Source organism: Mastigoproctus giganteus, chromosome 3, assembly GCF_048544385.1.
Source record: "Mastigoproctus giganteus isolate SK-2022 chromosome 3, ASM4854438v1, whole genome shotgun sequence".
In the NCBI taxonomy this organism is placed as follows: Eukaryota; Metazoa; Arthropoda; class Arachnida; order Uropygi; family Thelyphonidae; genus Mastigoproctus; species Mastigoproctus giganteus.
Window position 1 is genome coordinate 51,082,851 of NC_143577.1, and position 25,134 is coordinate 51,107,984.

The following is a 25,134-nucleotide window of genomic DNA, read 5'->3' on the forward strand; positions in this document are numbered from 1 at the left end:
AGCAGCCACTGAAATCGATCTAAGAATGTTACCCATGGTCCCAAAATGTTCCAGCTTATACAGTAATCTCAAATGAGAGATTGGATCAAATGCTTTGCTAAAATCCAAATAAACAAAATTATTTCCTACACCTAGTTCATAAACAATTGTGTCAAAACATGAATTTCCCCTAACAAAACCATGTTGTTTATCCTTTCGAATTCCATTTCTATTTAAATGTCCCTATATTTGCACTCACTGTCAGTTTCTGTGATCTTCCAGAAACTGACAAATTACAGATGGCTTTTTATTAGAAAACCTTTTGAGCATAAAACATAAGGCTCCCAGAGTTGATGGCATATGCCCAGTAATTTTAAAGCAGGGTGCTGGAGAGTGTATTGAACCACTGGGGTTAATTACAAGGGCATCTTTGAACTCGGGAGAGATTCCTTTGGAGTGAAAAAGTGCCAGTGTATCGTCGATACATAAAGACAGTTCTAAGAGTGAAGTCAGTAAGTACAGCTGGTTAGTCTGACTTCAGTGAATTTGAAAATCTTGGAGGCAATGATTAATAGTGCAATCCAGGAACATTTAGATAGATATAGAATTCTGAAGGACACATCCTCTTAACATTTGTTTTGTTTGTGATTTTCCCTTAACATTTTATGTTTTGTTAAGGGAAAATCACGTTTAACTTAGTAGGCTCTTTTGACACAGTTACTCATGAGCTGGATGTAGGGAACAATTTCAATATAATTTATTTGGATTTTTGGAAAGCATTTAACTCCTCAGTCCCTCTCATGAGAGGGACTGAGGAGTACTTTATAAGCTGGAATGCGTTGGGATTACTGGAAAGATTCTAAGATGGTTTGCTGGGTGGCTGCAGAGAAGAAGGAAGAGGGTTGTGATTAATGGATATTCTTCAGATTGGTGTGTAATGTCAGGAATGGGGTCCCCCAAGGACTGATTCTTGAACCACTGTTGTTTCTGATTTTCATAAACAACCTCGATGAAGGGATAGAAGATGTCATGTCAAAATTTGCAGGCAACGTAAAGATTGGTAGCGTTGTTAATGATCAGTGCCAAGCAGCACTCCTTCAGGATGAATTGAACAGACTTCAAAGATGGTCAGAGAAGTGGCAGCTGTATTCTAATGCATATAAATGCAAGGTCTTATACTCGGGGAATAGCAACTCCCAAATAAATTACGCACTTGGTGGGATTGAATTAAAAACAGTGGAGGAGGAAAGGGATCTGGGAGTTACAATATAGGCAGATATGAAGTTTTCTGAACAGTGTAAACAGGCAGCCAGGTAAGTCCATTGTGTCCTATTGATGATTTATCGAACATTATCTTATAGAGATAGGGAGGTCACAATCCCATTGTATAAGGCAATTGTAAGACCACATTTGAAAAATTGTGTTCAAGTATGGAGATCTCATCCGAAACAAAGACATTGAGCTTCTTGAAAGGGTCCAAAGATGAGCAGCTCATATGGTGAGATTGGCAAAAGGGCAACTGTACAAGGAAAGACACCGATTGTGTGAGCTACAGAACTTGGCAACCAGGCACCTCAGAGGTAACATGACTGAGGTTTATAAGTCTTTGAGAGGGGTTAGTAAAATAAAGGTGGAATTTTCACTGTTATAGAGAATTCCAGAACACAGGGGCATAAATTCAAATTACAGGGGAAGAGGTTTAGAACAGATTCTAGAAAGTTTTCTTTCAGTAGTGAGTCACTGATTGCTGGAACAAGTTGCCTTTATAGGTAGTTGAGGCTGACAGTTTAAATAAATTGAAAGGTCAGCCAGATATTTACCTATGTGAGGAGGTAAACACATAATTGTATTTTCTTATTTACTTTTTTTTTTTTTTTTGCCAGTGCAGTCTGTGGTTTCCTTGCACTATACGGTGAATACTATTACTGAGGACATTTTTCTTAGAAAGTGGTTTTGGTATAACTCCTTTGTTACTTTAAAATCTTTAAATTCTTAGAAAAGTGATCCACTGGCTTTATCTTTAATCCAAGTTTTTCTTGAAAAAGACAGCCTGCTCTTTTCCTTTTAAAATAATTGTAAGCAAATTGAAGTTGCATCAAGTTTGCTGAAATCAATAACATGTTTCCTACCTCTGAATTTCTTGAAGTTGTCATAAAAAATTGTTGAGATTACCTGTTGAAACTTTATTATAATCCATGTAACTAACTTGCTTAATCAGCTGGCCTAATCTTCTGCTCCTCTTGAAAAAGACTGTCCCACTTTCTGAACACAAAAACTTTGAACTCTATCAAACACGATACTTAATGTTATTCAATAAATCTTAAGTTTTCCTTCATATTATCCATAAAATTTTAAGTATATGAATGCAGGATACAAAAAAAGCCATTAAACTTAAATTCCATAAACATCTCACTTAAACTGTCACTAGAAAGCATTTTCAATTTAGCTAACACCTGTTTGCAGAAAATCCATAACATTACTCCTCTTTTTGTTGTCAGTTTAAAAGCAGTATAGTGGCAAACTCTTCAAATAATCACAAATTATGTATGCATATGTCCATTTTAGTGCAACATGCATTGTTAAAAAAGTGCTGGCGATACAAAGAAGGAATCGTTTGGAATCACAGGGTGCTGACTGTCTTAGCAAGTTACAGCTGTGAATTACAAGCTCCAACAAAGCATAAGTGTTTTACTATTTTATTTAGCTAATTGTCATATTATATTGTACTTTATAAGGAGTGTTATAGCTCTAGTTACACTCGTTATTTTTATTTTTAATTTAGAGTTTTTGTAGGTTACTACTTAATATATGTAAAACCGTTGTTTCATTCGAATCTTGCAGTCATTGTTTTCGTATAGAGTGAGTGGAAGGGAATTCAAATTTTTAATTGTGGTAAATAGGTAGCTCTAACATAAAACTATATAGCATAATACACATCACTGAATTTAGGAATCTATTAGATAGTGTAGTATTGATAATTAATTAATTAAATTTATTAATCTTATTAATTTTCATTGTTAATTTCAATATCATGCCCTTCACTAGAGCAGCAAAGCAAATTTATTTTTGTAGGTTACTACTTAATATATATAAAAAACCTTTTTGTTCATATCTTGCAGCCATTATTTTCATATAGATTTAGTGGAAGGGAATTCAAATTTTTAATTGTAGTTAATAGGTAGCTCTAACGTAAAACTAAATAGCATAATATGTATCACTGCATTTAGGAATCTATTAGCATTAGTAGTAGTAGTGGCATGTGATGCAAGAAGCAAGTGTATGAGCTTATTAGCAGCATCAGCCAAAAAAAAAAAAAAAAAATCACACCATTGCCTCCAAATGCCTGTCCAGTTCATCCTTAAATTTATTCAACCTATCAACTTCCACAACGACAGATGGAAGTTTGTTCCAGCAATTAACCACCTGCTGGCTAAAGGCAAATTTTCGCACATCTATTCTACATCTGTTTTCTTAATTTGAATTTATGCCCCCTTAGGTTCGTAATCTGAACAAGTGGAAGGATCCCATCAGAATTCAGCGTGCTCAACCCATTCAAGGCCTTATATACCTCAATCAGATCACCGTGCAGGTGCCTAGTCTCCAGCCACTGCAATTTGCAGAACTTAAGCCTCTCTTGGTAAGAGGATCCCTTCATTCCCCTCACCAATCTTGTTGCCCTTCTCTATACACCCTCAAGCAAATCTACATCCTTCCTAAAATGAGGACTCCAGACCTGTACGCAGTACTCAAGGCGTGGCCTGACCATTGCCTTATACAGAGGGATAATCACTTCCTTTTCCCTGCTAGCAAAATTCCTATATATCATTGACAAAACCCCATGACCTGCCCTGGCAGCCTGCCTGCATTGCTCAGAAAACTTCATATCTGACTGCACAATTACTCCCAGGTCTTTTTCATTTTCTACCACCTTAAGTGTAGTACCACACAGTTGGTACGTTTCTCTGAGGTTACTTCTCCCCATATATGCAGTACTTTGCATTTGTCAAGGTTAAACTTCATTTGCCACTTCTTTGCCCATCTGCCCAAATTATCTAGATCCTGTTGCAGTAGCACACTGACATTACTGTCATTAACAACCCTGCCAACCTTTGTATCATCTGCAAACTTCGACATTAAGCCTGATATACCTTCATCAATATCACTGATAAATATACAAAACAACAGTGGATCTAACACCGAACCCTGTGGGACACCACTAATAACATTAGTCCAAGAAGAGCAGCACCCATTGATTACCACCCTCTGTCTTCTCCCACTTAACCATCCTTTTATCCATTGTAGCAACTTACCCTTAATACCATTCTGCTCCAATTTGTACAATAGTCTTCCATGAACAACAGTGTCAAAAGCTTTCCTGAAATCCACATATATGATATCAAAATTATTTTTTGCATCCAGTTCCTTTGTAAGCACATCATAATATGCTATCAAATTTGTCAGACAAGACTTTCCCTTAACAAACGCATGCTGTGTCTGAATTATTGCTGCAGTCTTGTCTAGATGATCCTGCAATGCATCTTTAACCAGTGGCTCCATTATTTTACCCGGAACTGAAGTTAAACTAACTGGTCTGTAATTACTCGTGTCACCCTTCGATCCCCCTTTGTGAATTGGGGATACATTTTCCCATCTCCAGTCCGTGGGAACCTCCCCTGAGTCCAAGGACGCTCTCATAATTATGGCTATGGGTTTGCTTAGTTGCTTTGCCGCCTCCTTTAATATAAATGGATAGATCCCATCCACCTCAGGCTTTTCTTATGTTTAACTTCAACAATTTCTTCTCCACTTTGCTTTCAGTTATTCCAAAATCATTAAGTATCCTGCTACAATTTGATAACCTTCTGCCATTTTCAAACCTTAATAATTCCTCATGTGTGAATGTAGATGCAAAATACTCATTCAGTTTGTTTGCTATCTGAGCAGGATCATCAACAGTCGAACCATCAATGTCAAGTGGACCAATCAGATTCATCCCCTTCCTTTTAGAGTTTATATAAGTAAAGAAATCCTTGCTGTTTTTCTTAGCATCTTTTGCCAAGGATTTCTCGTAATCTGCCTTCGCCTGCCTAACAAAGGAGGTCACCTGATTACAGACTAGCTTATATTCGTCATAAGCTTCTGAGTCGCTTGATAATTTATATGCATCCCATGCATTTTTTTTCTCTATTACGAGTCTCATTAGTTCATTAGATAACCATTTAGGCCTAAACCTTGAACAATATTTCTTAATAGGTATGAAACTTTTAGTAGCTTTCACGAGTAATTCCTTGAACGCTTCCCACTTAGAATTTACTGTTGGTAACATCGTCAGTTGATCCCACTGTACAGAATTTAAAAATTGTTGGAGAACACTGTACTCACCTTTATGGAAGCAAAAACCCTTTCCTTTACCCCTGATGGTAATTAAATCTTTAAGTAAATCCCACATCAGTACACTGTGATCACTGCCACCTAGTGGTTCCTTTATCTGCAAATTCTTAATACAAGAATGATCACTGCTGCTAACCAGATCAAGAGTATTACTTTCTCTGGTTGCCTCTCGAACATGCTGCTGCAGAAAACAAACATCCAATAAATCCACAAAAGTCTGACTAGTGTGTGAGTGACCAAACCCACAAGTTCCAGTCAATATCTGGAAGTTAAAATCCCCCATTATAAGACATTCCGATTTACTAGCCCACTCTATTTCTCTGTACAATTGTTCATTGTACTCATTCGAGTCATTAGGCCTATAACACACTCCTGCTCTTATTTTTGCTTTCACAGTGCTTATGTCACACCAAACTGACTCAACAGTGCACTGTTCATCTATATCAACTGGATGCACTTCTTTTGATTTTATGTTTTTCTTAATTAAAAGCATAACACCACCTCCCTTTCTATCCTGTCTATCCTTTCTGTACACATTGTACTCCCCAAATTCCAGTTCAGCATTCCTTATATCTGTGCGACACCACGTCTCTGCTATCCCAACAATATCCGCATCTTTGATGTCTTGACCAACACTTCAAACTCATCAAATCTACTTACTATACTTCTAGCACTGGTATACATGCAAGCATACATGCTCCTACTCCTATTCCTAGTTACCCTAACACATCCCATATACCCACCTATTTCAGGATGACTGCCATCTGTCCCTGAAACCCCCAACACCCCACGCTCCAGGTCGCTACTTATTCTAATAGAAGTTGTGCAAGAATCACCTTCACCTCTGCCTATGGCTACTGTTAAACTATTAGTCCTTGTATCCCCCCAAGCTATCAGTTCTCCGACCCACCCAACACTGCCTCGATAGCATCAGCAAACATTCCTGCACCCCTTCCATTCAAGTGCATCCCATCCCATCCCTATAGAAGCAGTCTCTCCTGTTAACAAGTACAGTCCAGGCTGAAAAAAATTCTGCCCCTTGAGCCTTGCACATTCTTTCCAGGGCCGAATTGATCGACAAGGCTCTCATCATATACTCCCCTCTATCGTGTCTAGGCAGAATTGCAGACACTTTCAAATTCAACCCTAATTCTCGGCTTTTGTCCAACAGTGACCTGTACTTGTTAAGTAATTGTGCCAGTCTCCCACTCCCAACACCACCAGTGCCAACGTGCACAACTACATCACCCCCTGCGCCCCCAAAAGACGACATCCGCTCCACAACGCCATCAACCTCCGCCCCTGGCAGACACCCTGGTCCTGTTCCACCAATCCTTTTTACAAAGCATGTTTCCCGTTTCCCTGACAATAGAGTCACCAACAACTACTAGTTCCTGTGGAACCAGTGCATTCTGCCTTGGGGGTTGCCGCTGTGTTGTGTTATGACCAAGTGTAAGCTCTGACGTTGATGTGGGCAGCTGAGAGCCTGATGGGCCCCTCAATTTAGATCTTTCGAGGGCATCCACCCTGTCCTTCAAACTCTCATATAGGCCCATAACAACGCTGAGTTGTCACCTGATTTCCTTACACTCCTTACATTGCGCACACACAAAGACATCGCCCATGGCAATGTCATGTTCCGTTCCAGAGAGTTCGGCAAATATTTCATAAGTTGCACATTTTTTTAAGCTGTGATGCGTTGGAGAATCGGCCCCCTCAGTTCTCCCCTGAGTCACAGCACTCCTGCCACTTTGTGCCCATTGCTTTGCTGCTCTAGTTTGGGGCATGATACTTTAAATTAACAAAATCAATAAATTAAATTAATTAAATGTCAATACTACGCTATCTAATAGAAACAGTGACGCGTATTACTCTAAATTATACGTTAGAGCTACCTAACTACCTCAATTAAAAATTTGAATTCCCTACCACTATATACAAAAACAATAGCTGCAAGATTCGAATGAAATAACGGTTTTACGTATGTATTACGTATATCTACAAAAATTGTTTATCTAAATTAAAATAAAAATAACCAGCGTAACTATAACTATAAGACTAAGTATTAAGTACAATATAAAATAACAACTATATAAATAAAAAGGCAAACACTTATCGTTTTTTCGGAGCCTGCAACTGACAGCTGTAATTTTTAAAGAGAGTCAGCGCCCTCTTTGAGGGCACTGACTGAATTAGTATGCCTCTACTAATTAGCATTAGTAGAGGCATACAATGCAAGAAAGCAAGCTTATACAGCATCAGCCAAAAAAAAAAAAAAAAAAAAAAAAAAACATTCCATTTCACCCCACCATTCATTCCAAATGCCTGTCCAGCTCAGCCTCAAATTTATTTAGGGTATCAACTTCAACAACAAGGGATGGAAGTCTGTTCCACCAACCAAATACCCGCTGGCTAAAAGGAAAATTTCCGCACATTAATTCTACAACTGTCTTTCCTCAATTTGAATTTGTGGCCCCTCAGATTCTTAATTTGAGCAAGAGGAAGAATCCCATCAGCATTCAGCCTGCTCAACCCATTCAAGGCCTTATACACCTCAACCAGATCACCTCGCAGGTGCCTACTCTCCATGCACTGCAATTTGCAGAACTTAAGCCTTTCTTGGTAAGAGCACCCCTTTCTTCCCCTCACCAATCTTGTTGCCCTTCTTTGTACTCGATCTAGCAACTCTACATCCTTCCTAAAATGAGGCCTCCAGACCTGTACACAGTACTCTAGGTGTGGCATGACCATTACCTTGTAAAATGGGATAATAACCTCCATGTCCCTGCTATCAAAATTCCTATATATCATTGATAAGACTCCATGACCTGCCCTGGCAGCCCCTCTGCACTGCTCAGCAAACTTCATATTTGACTGCACAATTACCCCCAGGTCTTTTTCACTTTCCACTTCCCTGAGTGTAGTACCACACAGTTGGTACGTTTCTCTTGGATTATTGCTACCCATATGCAGTACTTTGCATTCGGCAATTTTAAACTTCGGGTGCCACTTTTCAGCCCGTTGGCCCAACTTATCTAGATCCAGTTGGAGCAACATACTGTCTTTACTGTCGTTAACAACCCTGCCAACCTTTGTATCATCTGCAAACTTGGACATTAAACCTGATATACCTTCATTGATAAATATACAAAACAACAATGGGTCCAACACCAAACCCTGGGGAACCCCACTAATAACATTTGTCCACGAAGAGCATTGTTCATTGATTACTACTCTCTGTCGTCTCTCACTCAACCATCCCTTTATCCATTGTAGCAACTTACCCTTAATGCCATACCTCTCCAATTTGTACAGCAGTCTTCCATTTGCAACAGTATCAAAAGCTTTCCTGAAAATCAAGTATATGATATCAAAATTATTTTTGACATTCAGTTCCTTTGTGACCACATCATAGTACCCAATGAAATCGGTCAGACAAGACCTCTCTTTAACAAACCCATGCTGTGTCTTAACTATCACTGCAGTCTTGTCTAGATGATCCTGCTATGCTTCTTTAACCAGTGATTCCATTATTTTCCCCGGAACAGAAATTAAACTAACAGGTCTATAGTTACCTGTGTCATCTTTTGAACCCCCTTTGTGAATTGGTGATACATTTGCACAGCTCCAGTCCATGGGGACCTCCCCGAAGTCCAAGGAAGCTCTCATAATTATGGCTAAGGATCTGCTTAGCAATAATTATGAGATAGTGATAATTATTAGCCATAATTATGAGATAGTGATAATTATTAGCCATAATTATTAGATAGTGAAGTATTTGATAATTAATTAATTAAATTTATTAATCTTATTAATTTTCACTGTTAATTTCAATATCATGCCTCAGACTAGAGCAGAAAAGCAACGTGCACAAAGTAGCAGGAGTGCTGTGACTCGAGGGAGAACTGAGGGGGGAACGATTCTCCAATGCAATCACAGCCTAAAAAAAATGTGCAGCTTGTGAAATATTTGCAGAACTTACTGTAACAGGACATGATAATAAATAAATAAATTTTCTGTTTATACTCCAGGATGACCAAACGGTCAGAGGAGTTCGCAAGATAGATTGAATACAAGAAACAGCACCATATTCAGCAGTCACGGGCTTGAACCCCGGTCACTCAAGGCACGTGTACTTATGCACCCGCGCGCCAGACCACTAGTCTACGGCAGCCTTCTAGCCAAGGAGGATGTCATTGTGTGTACTAGGTGCAGTGTGTCAAGAAATTAGGTGCAAACTGAGAATTATAATGGGCACTTATAATGAGAGTTTGAAGAGTTGGGTAGATATCCTTGAATGTATTAAAATGGAGGACCTATCAAGCTCTCAGCTGCCCAACTCAATGCTAGAGCTTACTCTTGTGCATCAGACAACACAGCGGCAATCTCCAAAGCAGAATGCACTGGTCCCACAGAAGTTAGTTATTGTCAGTGACTCTATTGTCAGGGAGACGGATAATATATTGTGTAAAAAGGATAGGTGAATTAGGACCAGGGTATGTCTACCAGGGTAAAAAGTTGATGATGTTGTACAACAGATATCTTTTAAGGGCACAAAGGGTAATACTGTTGCACACATTGGCCCTAATGACATTAAGAGTAGGAGATCTGCAGATTTACTTAACAAGTATATGTATATTATATTTTCAATGCTGAAAAAAAATCGTGAGTTGGGGTTAAATTTCAAAGTGTCTACAATTCTGCCCAGACACAGTAATAGAGAGTATACGATGAGCACCTTGTCAATCAATGCAGCCCTGGAGGGACTGTGCAAGGCTCATGGGGTAGAATTTTTCTCAGCTTGGTCTCTGCTTGTTAACAGAAGAGACGGCTTCTACAGGGATGGGATACATTTAAATAGAAGGGGTGCAAGAGTGTTTGCTGATACTATCGAGGCAGCGTTAGGTGGGTTGGAAAACTGATAGCTTGGGGGGGGGATTTACAGACTAAAAGGTTAAAAGTAGCTGCAGAGGTGAAAGTGATTCTTGCACTGCTTCTATTAGAATGAGCAGCGGCCTGGAGGGTGGGGTGCTGGAGGTTTTGTGAACTGGGAGAAGTCATCATGAAACAAATAAATACATGGGCTACGTTAGGGTAACTAAGAGTAAGAAGAGGTGCATGTATACTTGCATGCACACCAATGCTAGGAGTATAGTAAATAAATTTGATGAATTTGAAGTGCTGGTCAATATATCAAAAGCATATATTGTTGGGATATCAGAGACATGTTGTCACAGATATTAGGAATGCAGAATTTGAATTTGGAGAGTACAATGTGTACAGAAAGGATAGGAAGGAAGGAGAAGTTATGCGTTAATTAAGAAAAACATAAAATCTAAGGTAGTGCATCCGGTTGACATAGATGGACAGTGCAATGCTGAATCAGTTTGGTGTAACATAAGCACTGGGAAAGCAAAAATGAGAGTAGGAGAGTGTTATAGGCCTAATGACTCTAATGAGTACAACGAACAATTGTTCAGAGAAATAGAATGGGCCAGTAAATCAGATTGTGTTACAGTAGCGAATGCGGCACTCATGCCTAGCACGAGTCAAGGAAATGGATGAAAATTATGAATTTTGTACTTTTTGTTCATTCAATTTTTGTATTTGCAGTTCATAAGAATTGCATTGGCAGTACCGTAGACCCTACGCGTGCTGTTTCTCATTGGTGTGAGTTAGCTGTTTAAAGTAGTCTAATATAGACTACTTTAAACAGAGGCTCAAGTCATCATATCTGAAAACAAGTAATGTTATGTATTTCAAGTTTATCACTAACTTTTTTTACTATATGTCAGTTACAAATTACTGTTTTCATCAAATCTTTCATCTTCTGTATAAAAAATAATATTTATACATCTATTAATGACTTATTTATGTAAAGATGAAATAAAAACTCGTGTCAATGTCGCTCAGCTTGGTAAGAGTTTTAATTTAAAATATTAGTGATAGGTAGCATCTTGCTTCCTGTTTGCTTTCAGTTTGTTGTTTTGCATGTTGGTTTTCTGCATATATAATGCTGTGATTGTTAAGAATTATTGTGTTAAGTATTATTATTTTGAAATCATATCCAAGATGAATGATTTAGTGTTATCATTGAAATAAAAACCATTTGGAAGGTGAAAAATCGCTGAGCAGAGAGAAATTATTAAGACAGGCCATCCCAAGCTATTAATTAAGACAAAAGTAGGCAATCATTCATTCCAACATAAATGATACAAACAAATAGATTGGTTATGCGGAAGCCTCTTGAATAAAAAGTTGTACTGCTGGCCATGTTTACTATTCTAGCCCAAGTCAAATCAATCCTGGACAGATACTGGTTATTCTAATTTTAGAAATATTTTGAGTGACAGCAATTATCATGCAAAATCTTCAAGTCATTTGAATAATTATAAGTGTTTGAAAATGTTTGGTCAGATAGACATTACATGTGCCATTTAGTAGCGTTGCGAAGCTCCAAAGAGAAAATTATAATAGACAAGTTCAAGAAAATAGACAATATTTAAAGCAATTAGCCAATGCAGTCTTATATTTATGTAAGCAAAAATTGCCACTACATGGACATAATGAAGGAGAAGATAGCCTAAATAAAGGTAATTATCGTGACCTCTTAAATTGTTTTGCGGGAATGGACAGTGTTTTTGCATCATGGCTTTCAATGAAGGAAGGGTCTAAACAATTTTCGGGAGTTTCTAGTACAATTCAGAATGACTTGATAATTGCCATCGATAAGGTTATCGGCAGTGTCATTCGAAATGAAATTGAAAAATGCCCGGTTTATATCAGTGCAAGCAGATGAAACGACGGATTGCGCAATGCCTGCCCAACCATCTATAATAATTAGATATGTTTCAGGGTATCAAATACATGAAAGATTTTGGGGATTTTATGATGTCAGTGTAGACAAAAATGCTACAAGACTTGCTGAAATGATAGGAAGTGTGTTAGAAACCTTTAGTGATGCAAAAAACAAGCTGGTCAGTCAAACGTAAGATGGATCAGCAGTGATGGCTGGTGAACATAATGGAGTTCAAACAAAGCTGAGAGAAAAGGGTTTTAAATTCGGATATTTTATTCACTGCTATGCATATAAATTGAATTTAGTTTTAAGTAAACTGTCAAAGAAAAGTGCAAGATGGGATGGAGACACTTTAAATGAAGCAGATAATCTGCTTATAAAATTAAATGATTTCAATTTCATGTTTTTCATCAACTGCTTTGAAAATATATTATCCCAGAAGGAAAAACTATTTGATCTTTTGCAATGTAAACAACTTGACATGAAGTTGGCCCTACAGAAGATAAAATGACTTTATTGAATTTGTTGAGTGTAGTTGCACTGAAGAATCATATCACAATATTTTTGAAGAAACCATGAAAGATGTAGAACAGTGAAACGATACAAATTCTCCACCAAGAAAAAGAACTAAAAGAAGGCCAATCAATTACAAAACCATGTATTTTGAAATGACTGGAAATATACTGCTGTCATTGAGAGAAAGATTTGCTTGCATTCAATATTTTACAATTTTTTTGAGCTGATTGATGTGAACATGTTTCAAGAATTTTCTGAACATTTTCCAATGCATCATGTTATTGCTCTCCAAAACAAATATCCCAATATAATAGATTACAAGTCCTTAATTAATGAACTGAAATATGTTTATTGCGACAGCAATTTTAGAAAATGCAAATCAGCCAATGCTCTGTTAGAACTATTTCATGAAATAGTTGTCAGAAACAACAAGGCTAATTCAACTTCTCCTAAAAATACCTGTAACTTCTGTTTCAAATGAAAGAAGTTTCTCAGTTCTTGAACAAATTCAATCCTTTTTTGAGGAATACAATGGTTCAGGAATGGCTCTCATCGCTAGCCCGAATATCAATAGAGAAAGAAATACTTGTTGATTTAGAAAGAAAAAATTAATTGGATGACATGATTTAAAAGAATTTGCATTAAAACCAAGACGATTAAAGTTTATGTTCAAATAGGTGAGTTAAATTATTTCTTATTAATCTATAATTATTTATTTATTGGCTGAACCCAGAGAACGGTACCCCTTACGGAATGGTGGCGAGAAGCAGGTTTGTTTATTTATTTAGTTTTTAGGAGCATTAGCAACTAAGGCTATATTGCTCCGGGGATATGCGGTGGTCATTCCCTGACCTTTCCGCATCCTCCGTATTTGGTGGTCACGGGCTCGAACACCGGTCTAATCAAGAAGCGTGTGCTACGCACTGCTGCTCCTGCCCACCTGGCTACGGAGGCGGCCAGGCGAGAAGCAGGGGAAGGCAATGATTGACAGGTTGCGACTCCACCCACTCATGCATTTCCCCTCTTCACTTCAGGCAGATGTCACATGTCAACCAAGCGGTCAAAATCCGAATTGAGCACGAGTAGACTTGAGAAGTTAAAGTCGCCACTGTTGTGTTATAATGGGGGATTTTAACTTCCCAGATAATAACTGGAACTTGTGGATTGGTCACTCGCACACTAGCAAGATTTTCGTGGATTTATTGGATCATTGTTTTCTGCAGCAGCATGTTTGAGAGACAACCAGAGAGTGTAATACTCTTGATCTGGTTATCAGCAGTCATTATTCGTGCATTAAGAATTTGCAGATAAAGAAGCCACTAGGTGGCAGTGATCACAGTGCATGATGTGGCATTTATTTAAAGATATAATTACCATTGGGGTAAAGGGAAGGGTTTTTTCTTTCGTAAAGGTGACTACGGTAGCCTCAGACAGTTTTTAAATTATGTACAGTGGGTTCAACTGATGAAGTTACCAACAGCAAATTCTAAGTGGGAAGCATTCAAGGAACTAATCGTGGACTAGATTTTTCATACTGATTAAGAAATACTGTTCAAGATTTAAGCCTAAATGGAGGTCAGATGAAATAATGAGGCTCGTAGCAGAAAAGAAAAATGCATGGGATGCATATAAATTATCAACAGACACAGAAGCCTGTGGCAGATATAAGATAGTCTGCAATCAATTCACAAAGGAGATTAGGCAATCAAAGGCAGATTACGAGAAATCTTTGGCAGCAAGGACTTCTTTACTTATATAAACTCTAGAAGGGGATAAGTCAGATTGGTCCACTTGATATCGATGATTCGACTGTTGATGATCCTGCTCAGATAGCTGATAACCTGAATGAGTATTTGGAATCTACATTCACACGAGGAGTTATTAAAGAAAGAAAATGCCGGATGTTTATCAAACAGTAACATAATGATTTATGTAATGGGCTTAATGATTTTGTAATATCTGAGAGCAAAAATTGGAGGAGAAATTGTTGATGTTAAATAAGAAAGGCAATGGAGTGGATGGGTTCTATCCAGTTATATTAAAGGAGGAGGCAAAGGAAGGAAGCAAACCCTTAGCCATAATTATGAGAGCATGCTTTGATTCAGGGGAAGTCCCCATGGACTGAAGATGTGCAAATGTATCCTCAATTCACAAAGGAGGATCTAAGGGTGACACAAGTAATTACAGACCTGTTAGTTTAACTTCTGTTCGGGGGAAAATAATGGAGTCACTGGTTAAAGATGCACTGCAGGATCATCTAGACAAGACTGCAGCAATAATTCAGACACAGCATGGGTTTGTTAAGGGAAAGTCTTGTTTGACAAATTTGATTGGATACAAAGGAACTGGAGGCAAAAATAATTTTGATTTTATATACTTGGATTTCAGGAAAGCTTTTGACACTGTTGCACATGGAAGACTACTGTACAAATTGGAGCAGTATGGTATTAAGGGTAATTTGCTATAACGGATAAAAGGGTGGTTGAGTGGAGAAGACAGAGTGGTAATCAATGGATGCTGCTCTTCGTGGACCAATGTTATTAGTGGATTCCCCCAGAGTTCGGTGTTTGCCCAATGTTGTTTTGTATATTTATCAATGATATTGATGAAGGTATATCAGGCTTAATGTTAAAGTGTGCAGATGATACAAAGGTTGGCAGGGTTGTTAATGACGGTAATGACAGTGTGCTACTTCAACAGGATCTAGAAAATTTGGGGAGATGGGCTAAGAAATAGCAACTGAAGTTTAACATTGACAAATGCAAAGTACACCTAATTCAGTTTTTGCACGAACTTTTTTTACACGCATTTGGTTTAACACGAATTCAAAATAAATATTTCATTCTCTTTTTACGCGAGTCATTTTGATTTAACACGATTTCTATGAATTTTTTTTTGCCTAAATTCTAAGAAATTTTTTTTTTATTTGTGGCATATTAGTATCATTTCTATATTACACGCACAATAGATTGGATAACAGCTAGTGTTTGCGTTTTGAAACGCGTGCTTTTGCTTACCAATGTTTACGTCTAGGTATCTATGAATCATCAACGTTTTTATTAATTTTGTGCACATCTACGGTATTCGTGCATTGTATCTTCAGCAGACATGTAGTAGTAAGCTCTATTTCAAAGTGAAAGAATCTTTAGTGAAATTTGTGCACATATAAATTTATTAATTTTGCCGATAGTCAATAAATTGTAAGTTTACAAAATTTTCATACCTTTTTTTATTAATTATAACTGAGATATTTTTCGGTAGCCCTTATATAATGTCGAATAATTCGCCTATTACCAAAATGAAAAGGAAAGCGATTTCTTTGGAACTTAAAATTCAAATTTTAGATCGTCTTGCAACTGGACAAGGGGCTACGTCTGTAGGAAGGCATTTTGGTGTATATGAAGCTACCGTAAGAACTATTAAGAAAAATGAAGCTGCAATTAGGAAGTCGGTATGTTCTGGAACAAAAGTAAGTGTTAATTCATCATCATATACAAGAGATATTGTCAAGGAAAAAATGGAAAAGGCCCTGGTAATGTGGATAGAAGATCAGTCACAAAAAAGAGTACCAGTAAATGGAAATGCCATCAAGCAAACAGCACTAAGAATTTACAGACAGATTAAAGAAAAGGAGCCAAGCACTTCATCTCAGTTAAACAGAAAGTATGAATTTTCTGCGAGTACAGGTTGGATGACAGGGTTTCTTAAAAGGAATGCTCTTCATAATATAAAAATTAAAGGTGAAACTGCATCTGCAGATGAATCGGCTGCTAAAGTATTCCCGCAGGAACTTGCAAAAATTATTGAAGATGGAGGATACACTCCTGATCAAGTGTGGAATGCAGATGAAACTGGTTTCTTCTGGAAACGAATGCCGAACAGAACATATGTAGTCAAATCGCAGAAAACTGCTGGTGGTTTTAAGGTAGCTAAGGATCGTGTGACCTTATTATTTTCCTCCAACGCTTCAGGAGATCGTATGTTGAAACCACTGCTGGTAAATCGAGCCCTAAACCCACGTTCAATGAAAGGTGTAGATATCAATAAATTGCCTGTTCACTGGATGGCAAACAAGAAGGCCTGGGTGACCACTACTATTTTTACAGAATGGTTCAACAAATGTTTTGTCCCAGAAGTCAGACGTTATTTGAATTTGAAAGGTCTCGAATTTAAAGTTCTTCTGATTCTTGACAATGCACCCGGCCATCCTGTCTTGGAACACCCAAATGTACAAATTTTATTTCTGCCACCTAATACTACATCTTTGATACAACCGCTAGACCAAGGTATAATTGCGACAATTAAAACATACTACGTAAAACGAACATTCCAACACGTTTTGGACAAATTGAATGATGAAACACTAACAGTCATTGATGTGTGGAAGAAATTCTCAATTATGGATTGTATCAATCAAGTTGGATTAGCGTTAACTGAATTAAAACCAGCAACTTTAAATGCGTGTTGGAAAGCGGTTTGGCCACAATGTGTAAAAAGCAAAGATCCCATCATCCCTAATACGACCGAATTTCCCAACATCATTACAATGGCACACAAAATTGGTGGAGAAGGATTCGATGATCTATCGTTTGAAGATATTGATGAATTGTTAACCGACAAAGCCCTAAGCAAAGATGAAATATTAGAGGTTGTCCTTGGGACTCCTTATCCCACAGAACGTAGTGATAATGAAGAAAATGATCCTGTTCTAAATGCAGATTTAATAAAAGAAGGTCTGGAACTGGCTAGAAAATTAGGTAATCATTTTGTCAAACATGACCCTAATGAGGAACGCGCTGGGAAGTTTCAACGCGAACTGAAGTTGTTGACAGCCTCTTACAGAGAATTATATAACGGACTAACCAAAACACGAACACAACGATTAATAACTGAATTCGTTCGTAAAACCGGTGAAACATCAGCACCAGAGGAGATTCGTGCTGATTTTGCTGAAGAGATCACAGAAAGAATTTCATTAATAGAGGAAGAAGACGATGTCCACAACATTTCTAGTGATGGCAGTGATATTCCAGTCGTACGCAAACGTATGCGCCGTTTATTATCAGAAAGTGGAAAATGAATAAAATCTTGTTATATGTAAAACAGATTTTTTTTGTTCATGAAGAATTTTTTTTCATTTCATATGCATACAAATTTATTTTCGTACATTTTAATTACATATTATTACATGTGTATTTTGTTGAAATAAAATAATAAGCTTAAAACGAATATTTTATGTGTTTTTTTTTTAATTATTTTTACTGATTTTTTTAGATCCGGAACCAATCTTCTTTTCTTCCATAAATACAATGTCTTTTTTTACACGAATTTTTTTTACACGTATTTTTCAGGAACGTATCTATCGTGTAAAAACAGAATTAGGTGTACTGCATATGGGTAGAAGTAACCCCCCAGAGAAACGTACCAACTGTGTGGTACTACACTTAGGGTGGTAGAAAATGAAAAACACCTGGGAGTAATTGTGCAGTCAGATATGAAGTTTTCTGAGCAATGCAGACATGCTACCAGAGCAGGTCATGGGGTATTGTTAATGATATACAGGAATTTTGCTAGTAAGGAAAAGGAGGTGTTATCCCTTTGTATAAGGCAATGGTCAGGCCATGCATTGAGTACTGCATACAGTCTGGATTCCTCATTTTAGGAAGAATGTAGAGTTACTTGAACATGTACAGAGAAGGGCAACAAAATTGGTGAGGGTAACAAAGGGGTCCTCTTACCAAGAAAGGCTTAATATCTGCACATTTCAGTAGCTAGAGAGTAGGCACCTGCAAGGTGATCTGACTGAGATGTATAAGGCCTTGAATGGGTTGAGCATGCTGAATTCTGATGGGATTCTTCCGCTTGCTCAGATTACAAACCTGAGCAGGTATAAATTCAAATTGAGGAAAGAGAATAGATGTGCGGAAATTTGCATTTAGCCAGCGGGTGGTTAATTGTCGGAACAAACTTCCATCTGTCATTGTGGAAGTTGATAGCTTAAATAAATTCAAGGAGGAACTGGACAAATGTTTAGAGGGAATGGTTGTGTGAATTTTGTTTTTTTTTTTTTTTTTGGCTGATGCTACATAAGCTCATATGCTTGCTTTTTTGCATCACATGCCTCCATTACTATTACTATGTAACAAGATACTGAAAATAACATAGCTTAGTAGAATTAACTAAGTTATATTCTAAATAACATTCAATGGGAAAAAATTAAATTTACAAAATATTAGAGAAAACAACTTCATAAAATAACATAAACTAAATTTATTGAATTACAAAAAAAAAATTTTTAACAGATTAAGGAAAAATACAAATTTCTCTGCTAAACCTTTAATCAAATATTTCTTAATTATGTTCAAGTGGATTCACTTGAATATAATTCAACAGAGTTAACTGATACAAGTCTGTCCCCCCTCTCTCTAACTGCCAACTCCAGATCTTCCTTTAATTCACAGCATTAAAAGCAATTTTAGCAGAATGAACCAGAAAACATGAGTGCTTCCCTTTCAGAATGTCCCCACCACCATCCACCCACAACAAATGAATCTCGGAGTCTAAGAACCCAAAGAACAAGCAAAAGCTTCCAACTTGTAAGCCATTGGTGATGTTGCTACAATGAACATTTCATCATAATAATCATACAATACCATACCACATACTCTACCATCACACAAGAATCTTAGAGCAAATGTAACATATAAACTTGAGCATTCATTTAATTCTTGTATTCAACAGAAGTATTATCATCTCGGATACTCCTCTTAGCTTTCTACTGCCTGTGTTAAATTTAGTTTATCAGTTTATCTAACAAAGGGGCAATGTTAAGTTAATGAACCAGTTATACGAGGTGCTACCCAAATGTTCCTGAAAAATGAATGTTGCACGGGAACTACGTCTAGTATGGACTTGTGGCACTAGGTAACACTGCATGCATTCTTTGTGAATCAGTGTGCCAGGCTGGATAGAGTCATTGAATATTTATCATAGTTCTTTGGCAGTGTGTTTTGCGTAGTTTGCGATTGTTGCGATGGCTGATGTGAGAGAGCAATGTGCTTGCATCAAGTTTTATTTCCTCCTTAACAATACAGCAGCAGAAACCCATAAGAAGTTGAAACAAGCTTTTGATGACAATGCTTTAGGCCTACTGCTGGTTTAACCATTTTAAAAATGGTCAAATTCAGTTTATGATGACAATCGCTCTGGGCAACCATCATCGAGCACCACCCCAGAAAATTTTGCGAAAGTTTGGGTGGCAATCCACGAAGCCCGCAGGCGGACCATCCACAACATTTGTGGCATTGTAGGACTATCGTACGGCACATGTCAGCAGATTCTGTCAGACAAGTAGAACATGAGAAAGATTGTGGCCAAGTTCGTGCCACGGTTACTGAATGAAGACCAAAAGCAGCATCACACGGAAGTTAGAAGAGATCTTCAAGAATGGACCAGGAGTGATCAAAACTTCCTTTCTACGGTCGTCACTGGTGACGAGAGTTGGGTATATGGATATGACCCAGAAAACAAGCAAGAATCGTCTCAGTAGAAAAGTCCATCGTAGCCCTGACCAAAGAAAGCCCGACAAGTGAGGAGCAATGCGAAGTCAAAGGTGATCTGTTTTTTGGACATTGATGGGATTATCCATAAGGAATTTGTCCCTCCTGGCCAGTTTGTTTGTTATTTGGTTTTTAGGAGCATTAGCAACTAAGGCCATATTGCTCCGGGAATATGCGGTGGTCATTCCCTGACCTTTCCGCATCCTCCTATTTGGTGGTGACGGGCTCGAACCCTGGTCTAATCAAGAAGCATGTGCTACGCACTGCTGCTCCTTCCCACCTGGCTACAGAGGCAACCCTCCTGGCCAGACTGTCAATACAAAGTATTACTGCAATATCCTGAGGCAGTTAAGGGAAGCCGTCAGGAGGAAACGTCCAGCAAAGTGGTACACAAAGTACTGGGTCCTTCATCATGACAACATGCCAGCCCACACATCTCTTGCTGTGCCACAGTTTTTGGCATCCAACAACATAACAATCGTCCCCCACCCCGCCTTATTCACCAGACTCAGCCCCCTGCGACTTCTTCCTCTTCCCAAGAATGAAACTCAAGCTGAAGGGTCAAAGATTTGACAGCGTAGAAGATATCCAAACTGAATCACAGGCGGTGCTGAACACTATGATGAAGAAGGTCTTTCAGGATGCAATCAAATTATGGCAGAAGCACTGGGATGGGTGTTCACACTCTCAAGGGGACTACTTCGAAGGTGACGGTGGCAAATAAGATCCAGGTTGAGTCTAATTTATTTTATAAATATGTTTCGGGAACTTTTGGGTAGCGCCTCATATATTTTAAGCCAGAATTACAATTATGAAATGTGTACAGTTATATAATATTTATTACTTATTTGAAGCTGCACTGTTGCCAGGAAATAGAATCCTTAGCTCTGCCTTCTAACTATGCAGTATATTTTTTAAAGCAGTTAGTTATCAGCACCAAATTACTAACATAAGGAAGAACATTTTTCAAGAAAATATCTAACTGGGGGGGGGGGGGGGGTCATGATTATTTTCGAACTTTACAATGATTATAAAATTAGTGAATCTAAGTAGAAACTTACTGGCATAGCAGTTACATTACTTAGCCGGGCAAGACTGAGAGGAAATAAGTGAGCTTCTGTTGTAAATACAAAATCATCTACATCAATAAGCAATTCTTCTTTAGTGGAAAATAGAAGATAGAGATATTTGAATGTTTCAGCAAGTACAAAAGAGTCCATCCTACAAAGATAATACAAAAAAGTTAAAAGAAATTCTTCAATTAAAGGGAGAAAAAAAAAAGAGGATAAATACATTACATTCAAGAAACAAAGTACAGTGAGAGAACTTTATTATTACCTATCTTCGTGGCTTCCAGTCCGCACATCTTTGACCGCAGCAAATCCACATGAAACTCTTGCATATCTCTGCAGACTTTCTAAAACTTTTTTACCAGCTTCTAAGTAATAAGGATCCCCAGTTGCCTGTAATGTTTTAAAAATAAAAGTTGAATACTAATAAATGCATTATGGATTTTCATAAATGCTTTAATAGCATTTTATGGAAATCCAAAAAAGGTTTTTGTAACATCTGCTATAAAAGAAATAGAAACTGAAACAAAAAATATAAATAGAATTTATTTAGTGATAGAAAAATTCAATACTCTTACACAAAATAACTAAAAACAGCAGAATGGCTAAATAAAAACTAAAACAGCAGAATGGCTAAATAAAAACTAAAACAGCAGAATATGTCACACATTGGTTTCCATCCTTGCCCCATGGAAATGGGCCATCATCTGTTGTCATATCAAAACTTTGTACTGATGGCCAAACTACCCTGTGTTCCATGGCAATATGGTCAGAGAAAAAAAAAATCTTTAGAATCTTGTATTCAAGAACAGATTTGTTAAGTCCAGGAAATGGTGAAGTCAGAGAGGTTTACTGAGTCTGAGTATATACTCAATTCAGTCTAATTTGGGGATTGTACATATTCAAGAAGCTCAGAACATCTAAGGCAGAGCACCCAGTTGATGGAGGTGGCCAGTAAATGTTGAGTCAGTGTGGTGTGACATAGACATTAGGGGGAAAAAATGACAGTAGAAGTGTGTTATAGCCCTAATGATTGTGATGAGAATAACAAAAAACTATACAAACAAATAAAGTGGGACAATAAATCAGAACGTCTTATAATGGGGAATTTCAACTTTCAGATAATGACTGGAACTTAATGGGTTGATCAATCACAGTAGCAAGACTTTTGTGGATTTATTGGATGGCTGTTTACTATGCTAGCATGTTAGATATATAACAAGAGAAAGCAATATTTTTGATCTGATTAACAGCAGTGGCCCTTCATCCATTAAGAATCTACAGATAAAAGAACCAACAAGTGGCAGTGATCGCAATGTACTGATGTGAGATTTACTTAAAGACGTAGCTAGTGTCAAGGGAAAAAGGAAGGTCTTTTACTTTTGTAAATGTAACCACAATAGTCTCAAACAGTTTTAAAAACTATTCAGTGGGAACAACTGATGACATTAGCCATCAGTTAAATGGGAAGCACTGATTATTAATCAAAAGAAAGTAATTCAAGAAACTCTGGGCTTTGTGTACTAACTAAGAAATACTCTTCAAGGTTTAGACCTAAATGGATGTTAGATGAATTTATGAGACTAGTGGCAGATAAGAAAAATGCACGGGATGCTTATAAACTATCAGGAGGTATAGAAACCTACAGTAGATATATAAACTAGATTGCAATAAAGTCACAAAGACTTCTTTATTTATGTAAACACTAGATTGTTATTTGTTATTTGGTTTTTAGGAGCATTAGCAACTAAGACCATATTGCTCCAGGGATATGCAGTGGTCATTCCCTGACCTTTCCGCATCCTCCGTATTTGGTGGTCACGGGCTAGAACCCCGGTCTAATCAAGAAGCATGTGCTACGTACTGCTGCTCCTGCCCACCTGGCTATGGAAGCGCCATTAAACACTAGGAGGAAAGGGATAAATCACACTGGTCTGCTACACATGAATGGTTTAACTGATGATAATCCTAATCAGGTTGCTGACAAACTGAATACACTTGTATATATTCTGAATCTGCATTCACATATCAGGAATATTTTATGGATGAGAATGCCAGATGTATATCAAATTGGAGGGAGCTATATCATTTTGTGATAACTGAGAGGAAAGTAGAAGAGAAATTGATGAAACTAAATGTACAAGGGCATTTGAAAAGTTTATGGCCTCAGTATAAAAGGGTAGTGGTAGTATTAAAAATTTATGCACTTAACGTATAATTACACAAATATAACACTTCATACAGTAACTCATCAAGTTTCATGCAGTTTCAATGATATCTTTTTTTAATTACACAGCCCTGAAGCCAATAAAGTTGTGTGAATGAGGAAAGATGGCCAAAATCAGTCACTGCAGTCATCCAATATTTGGGGGGGGAGAAGGGACTAATGCTAAAGGCAATTCATGAGGATATGGTTACATCATTGGGGAAGGATGCTACTTCCAATTCCATGGTTAAGAAGTAGGCAGCAGAATTTAAATGAGGGAGGGAGAGCCTGGAAGATAATCCATGCTGTGGAACACCTCAACAATTATCAACCAGAAGTTGTTGACAATGTGCATGATCTGGTGATGAGTGACAGTTCAGTACATTGCCAGCATCTTGTTCCATATAATAACAGAGGTTCTCATTGTGATAAAGGTGTCAGCACAATGGGTCTCAAAGTTGTTGAAAGCAGATAAAAAATGCACAAGAGTTGACTAGTCAAGTGAACATTTGCATCATTTTCAAGCAGATTCAGCATTTTTCCTTGCAAGGTTTGTAACCGTAGATGAGACATGGATCTGTCACTTTCGGCAAGAAACAAAGAAGCAGTCCAGACAGTAGAAACAGAGCTCTTCTCCCCCTCCAAAGAAGACCAAATTGATTCCTCTTGCTGGCAAGGTGATGCCATTGGTTTTTTTGGAATGCTGATGGGAGTTTTTCTAGTGGATTACCCTCAGAAAAACCACACAGTCACAGGGACATATTACACAAACACCTCACAGACCTTGTGAGGTGTTTGTGTGAAAACACCAAAAACAAACACCAAAGAAAACTCAGCAAAGAAGTCATGTTCTACCAGGCCAACGCATCTGCTCACAAGTCTGTCACTGCATAAGTGTGGCTTTTAAATCTTGGGCCATCCCCACATTTACTAGAACTAGCACCATTGGACTTTCACCTATTTCCAAATAGGTGAAAGTCCAATGGTGCTAGTTCTAGTGAATGTGAACTAACAAATCCTAGTTAGCATCCACTGGCCAGTGAAGCTGGTTTTCCACTGTTTGTAATGCTGTTCTGCAGTTTCCCACTGACAGTGAAGTCAGTTTGGTGAAAGCCCAAGAGAAAACTTGGGCAGCTGGATTCAACACATTGCAGCATCAGTGGAAAAAGTGTATCCACACCAAAGGGGAATATGTTGAAAAGTAACATGTTACCAGACTCGTCAAATAAACCCTTCACACTCAGGCCAAGAAAATTTCAAATGTCCCTTGTAAATATGGCACTTGGGGAGAACGGAATCTATCCAATCATATAAAGAAGGGTAGCAAAAGAAGTCAGCAAACCATTAGCCACGATTAGCAGAGCATCCTTGTACTCTCTATGAATTGTAGATGTGCAAATTTCCCCATTTCACAAAAGGGGATAAAAGGGTGAAGTGAGTAATTACAGAAACATCTAGATAGAAATTAAGTCACAGCATGGATTTGTTAAGGGGCAATCTTGTCTATCCAATCTTACTGGATACTATGATGCAGCAACAAAGGAACTGAATACAGAAAATAATTTTGACATCATATACTTAGATTTCAGAAAAGCTTTTGATACTGTTCCACAT

General features: G+C 37.7%; 1 protein-coding gene across 1 annotated transcript in view; it reads right to left on the minus strand.

The window, feature by feature from the left end:
* LOC150087952 (ER degradation-enhancing alpha-mannosidase-like protein 3) overlaps positions 1-25,134 on the minus strand; it is a 247,990-nt gene that overhangs the window by 86,948 nt on the left and 135,908 nt on the right. Inside the window, exons 13-14 of the mRNA XM_090369977.1 lie at positions 21,583-21,707; positions 21,306-21,465 (exon numbers count right to left, since the gene is read on the minus strand). Coding sequence (XP_090226103.1) covers positions 21,306-21,465; positions 21,583-21,707 — 285 coding nt within the window. The remainder of the gene's footprint in view (positions 1-21,305; positions 21,466-21,582; positions 21,708-25,134) is intronic.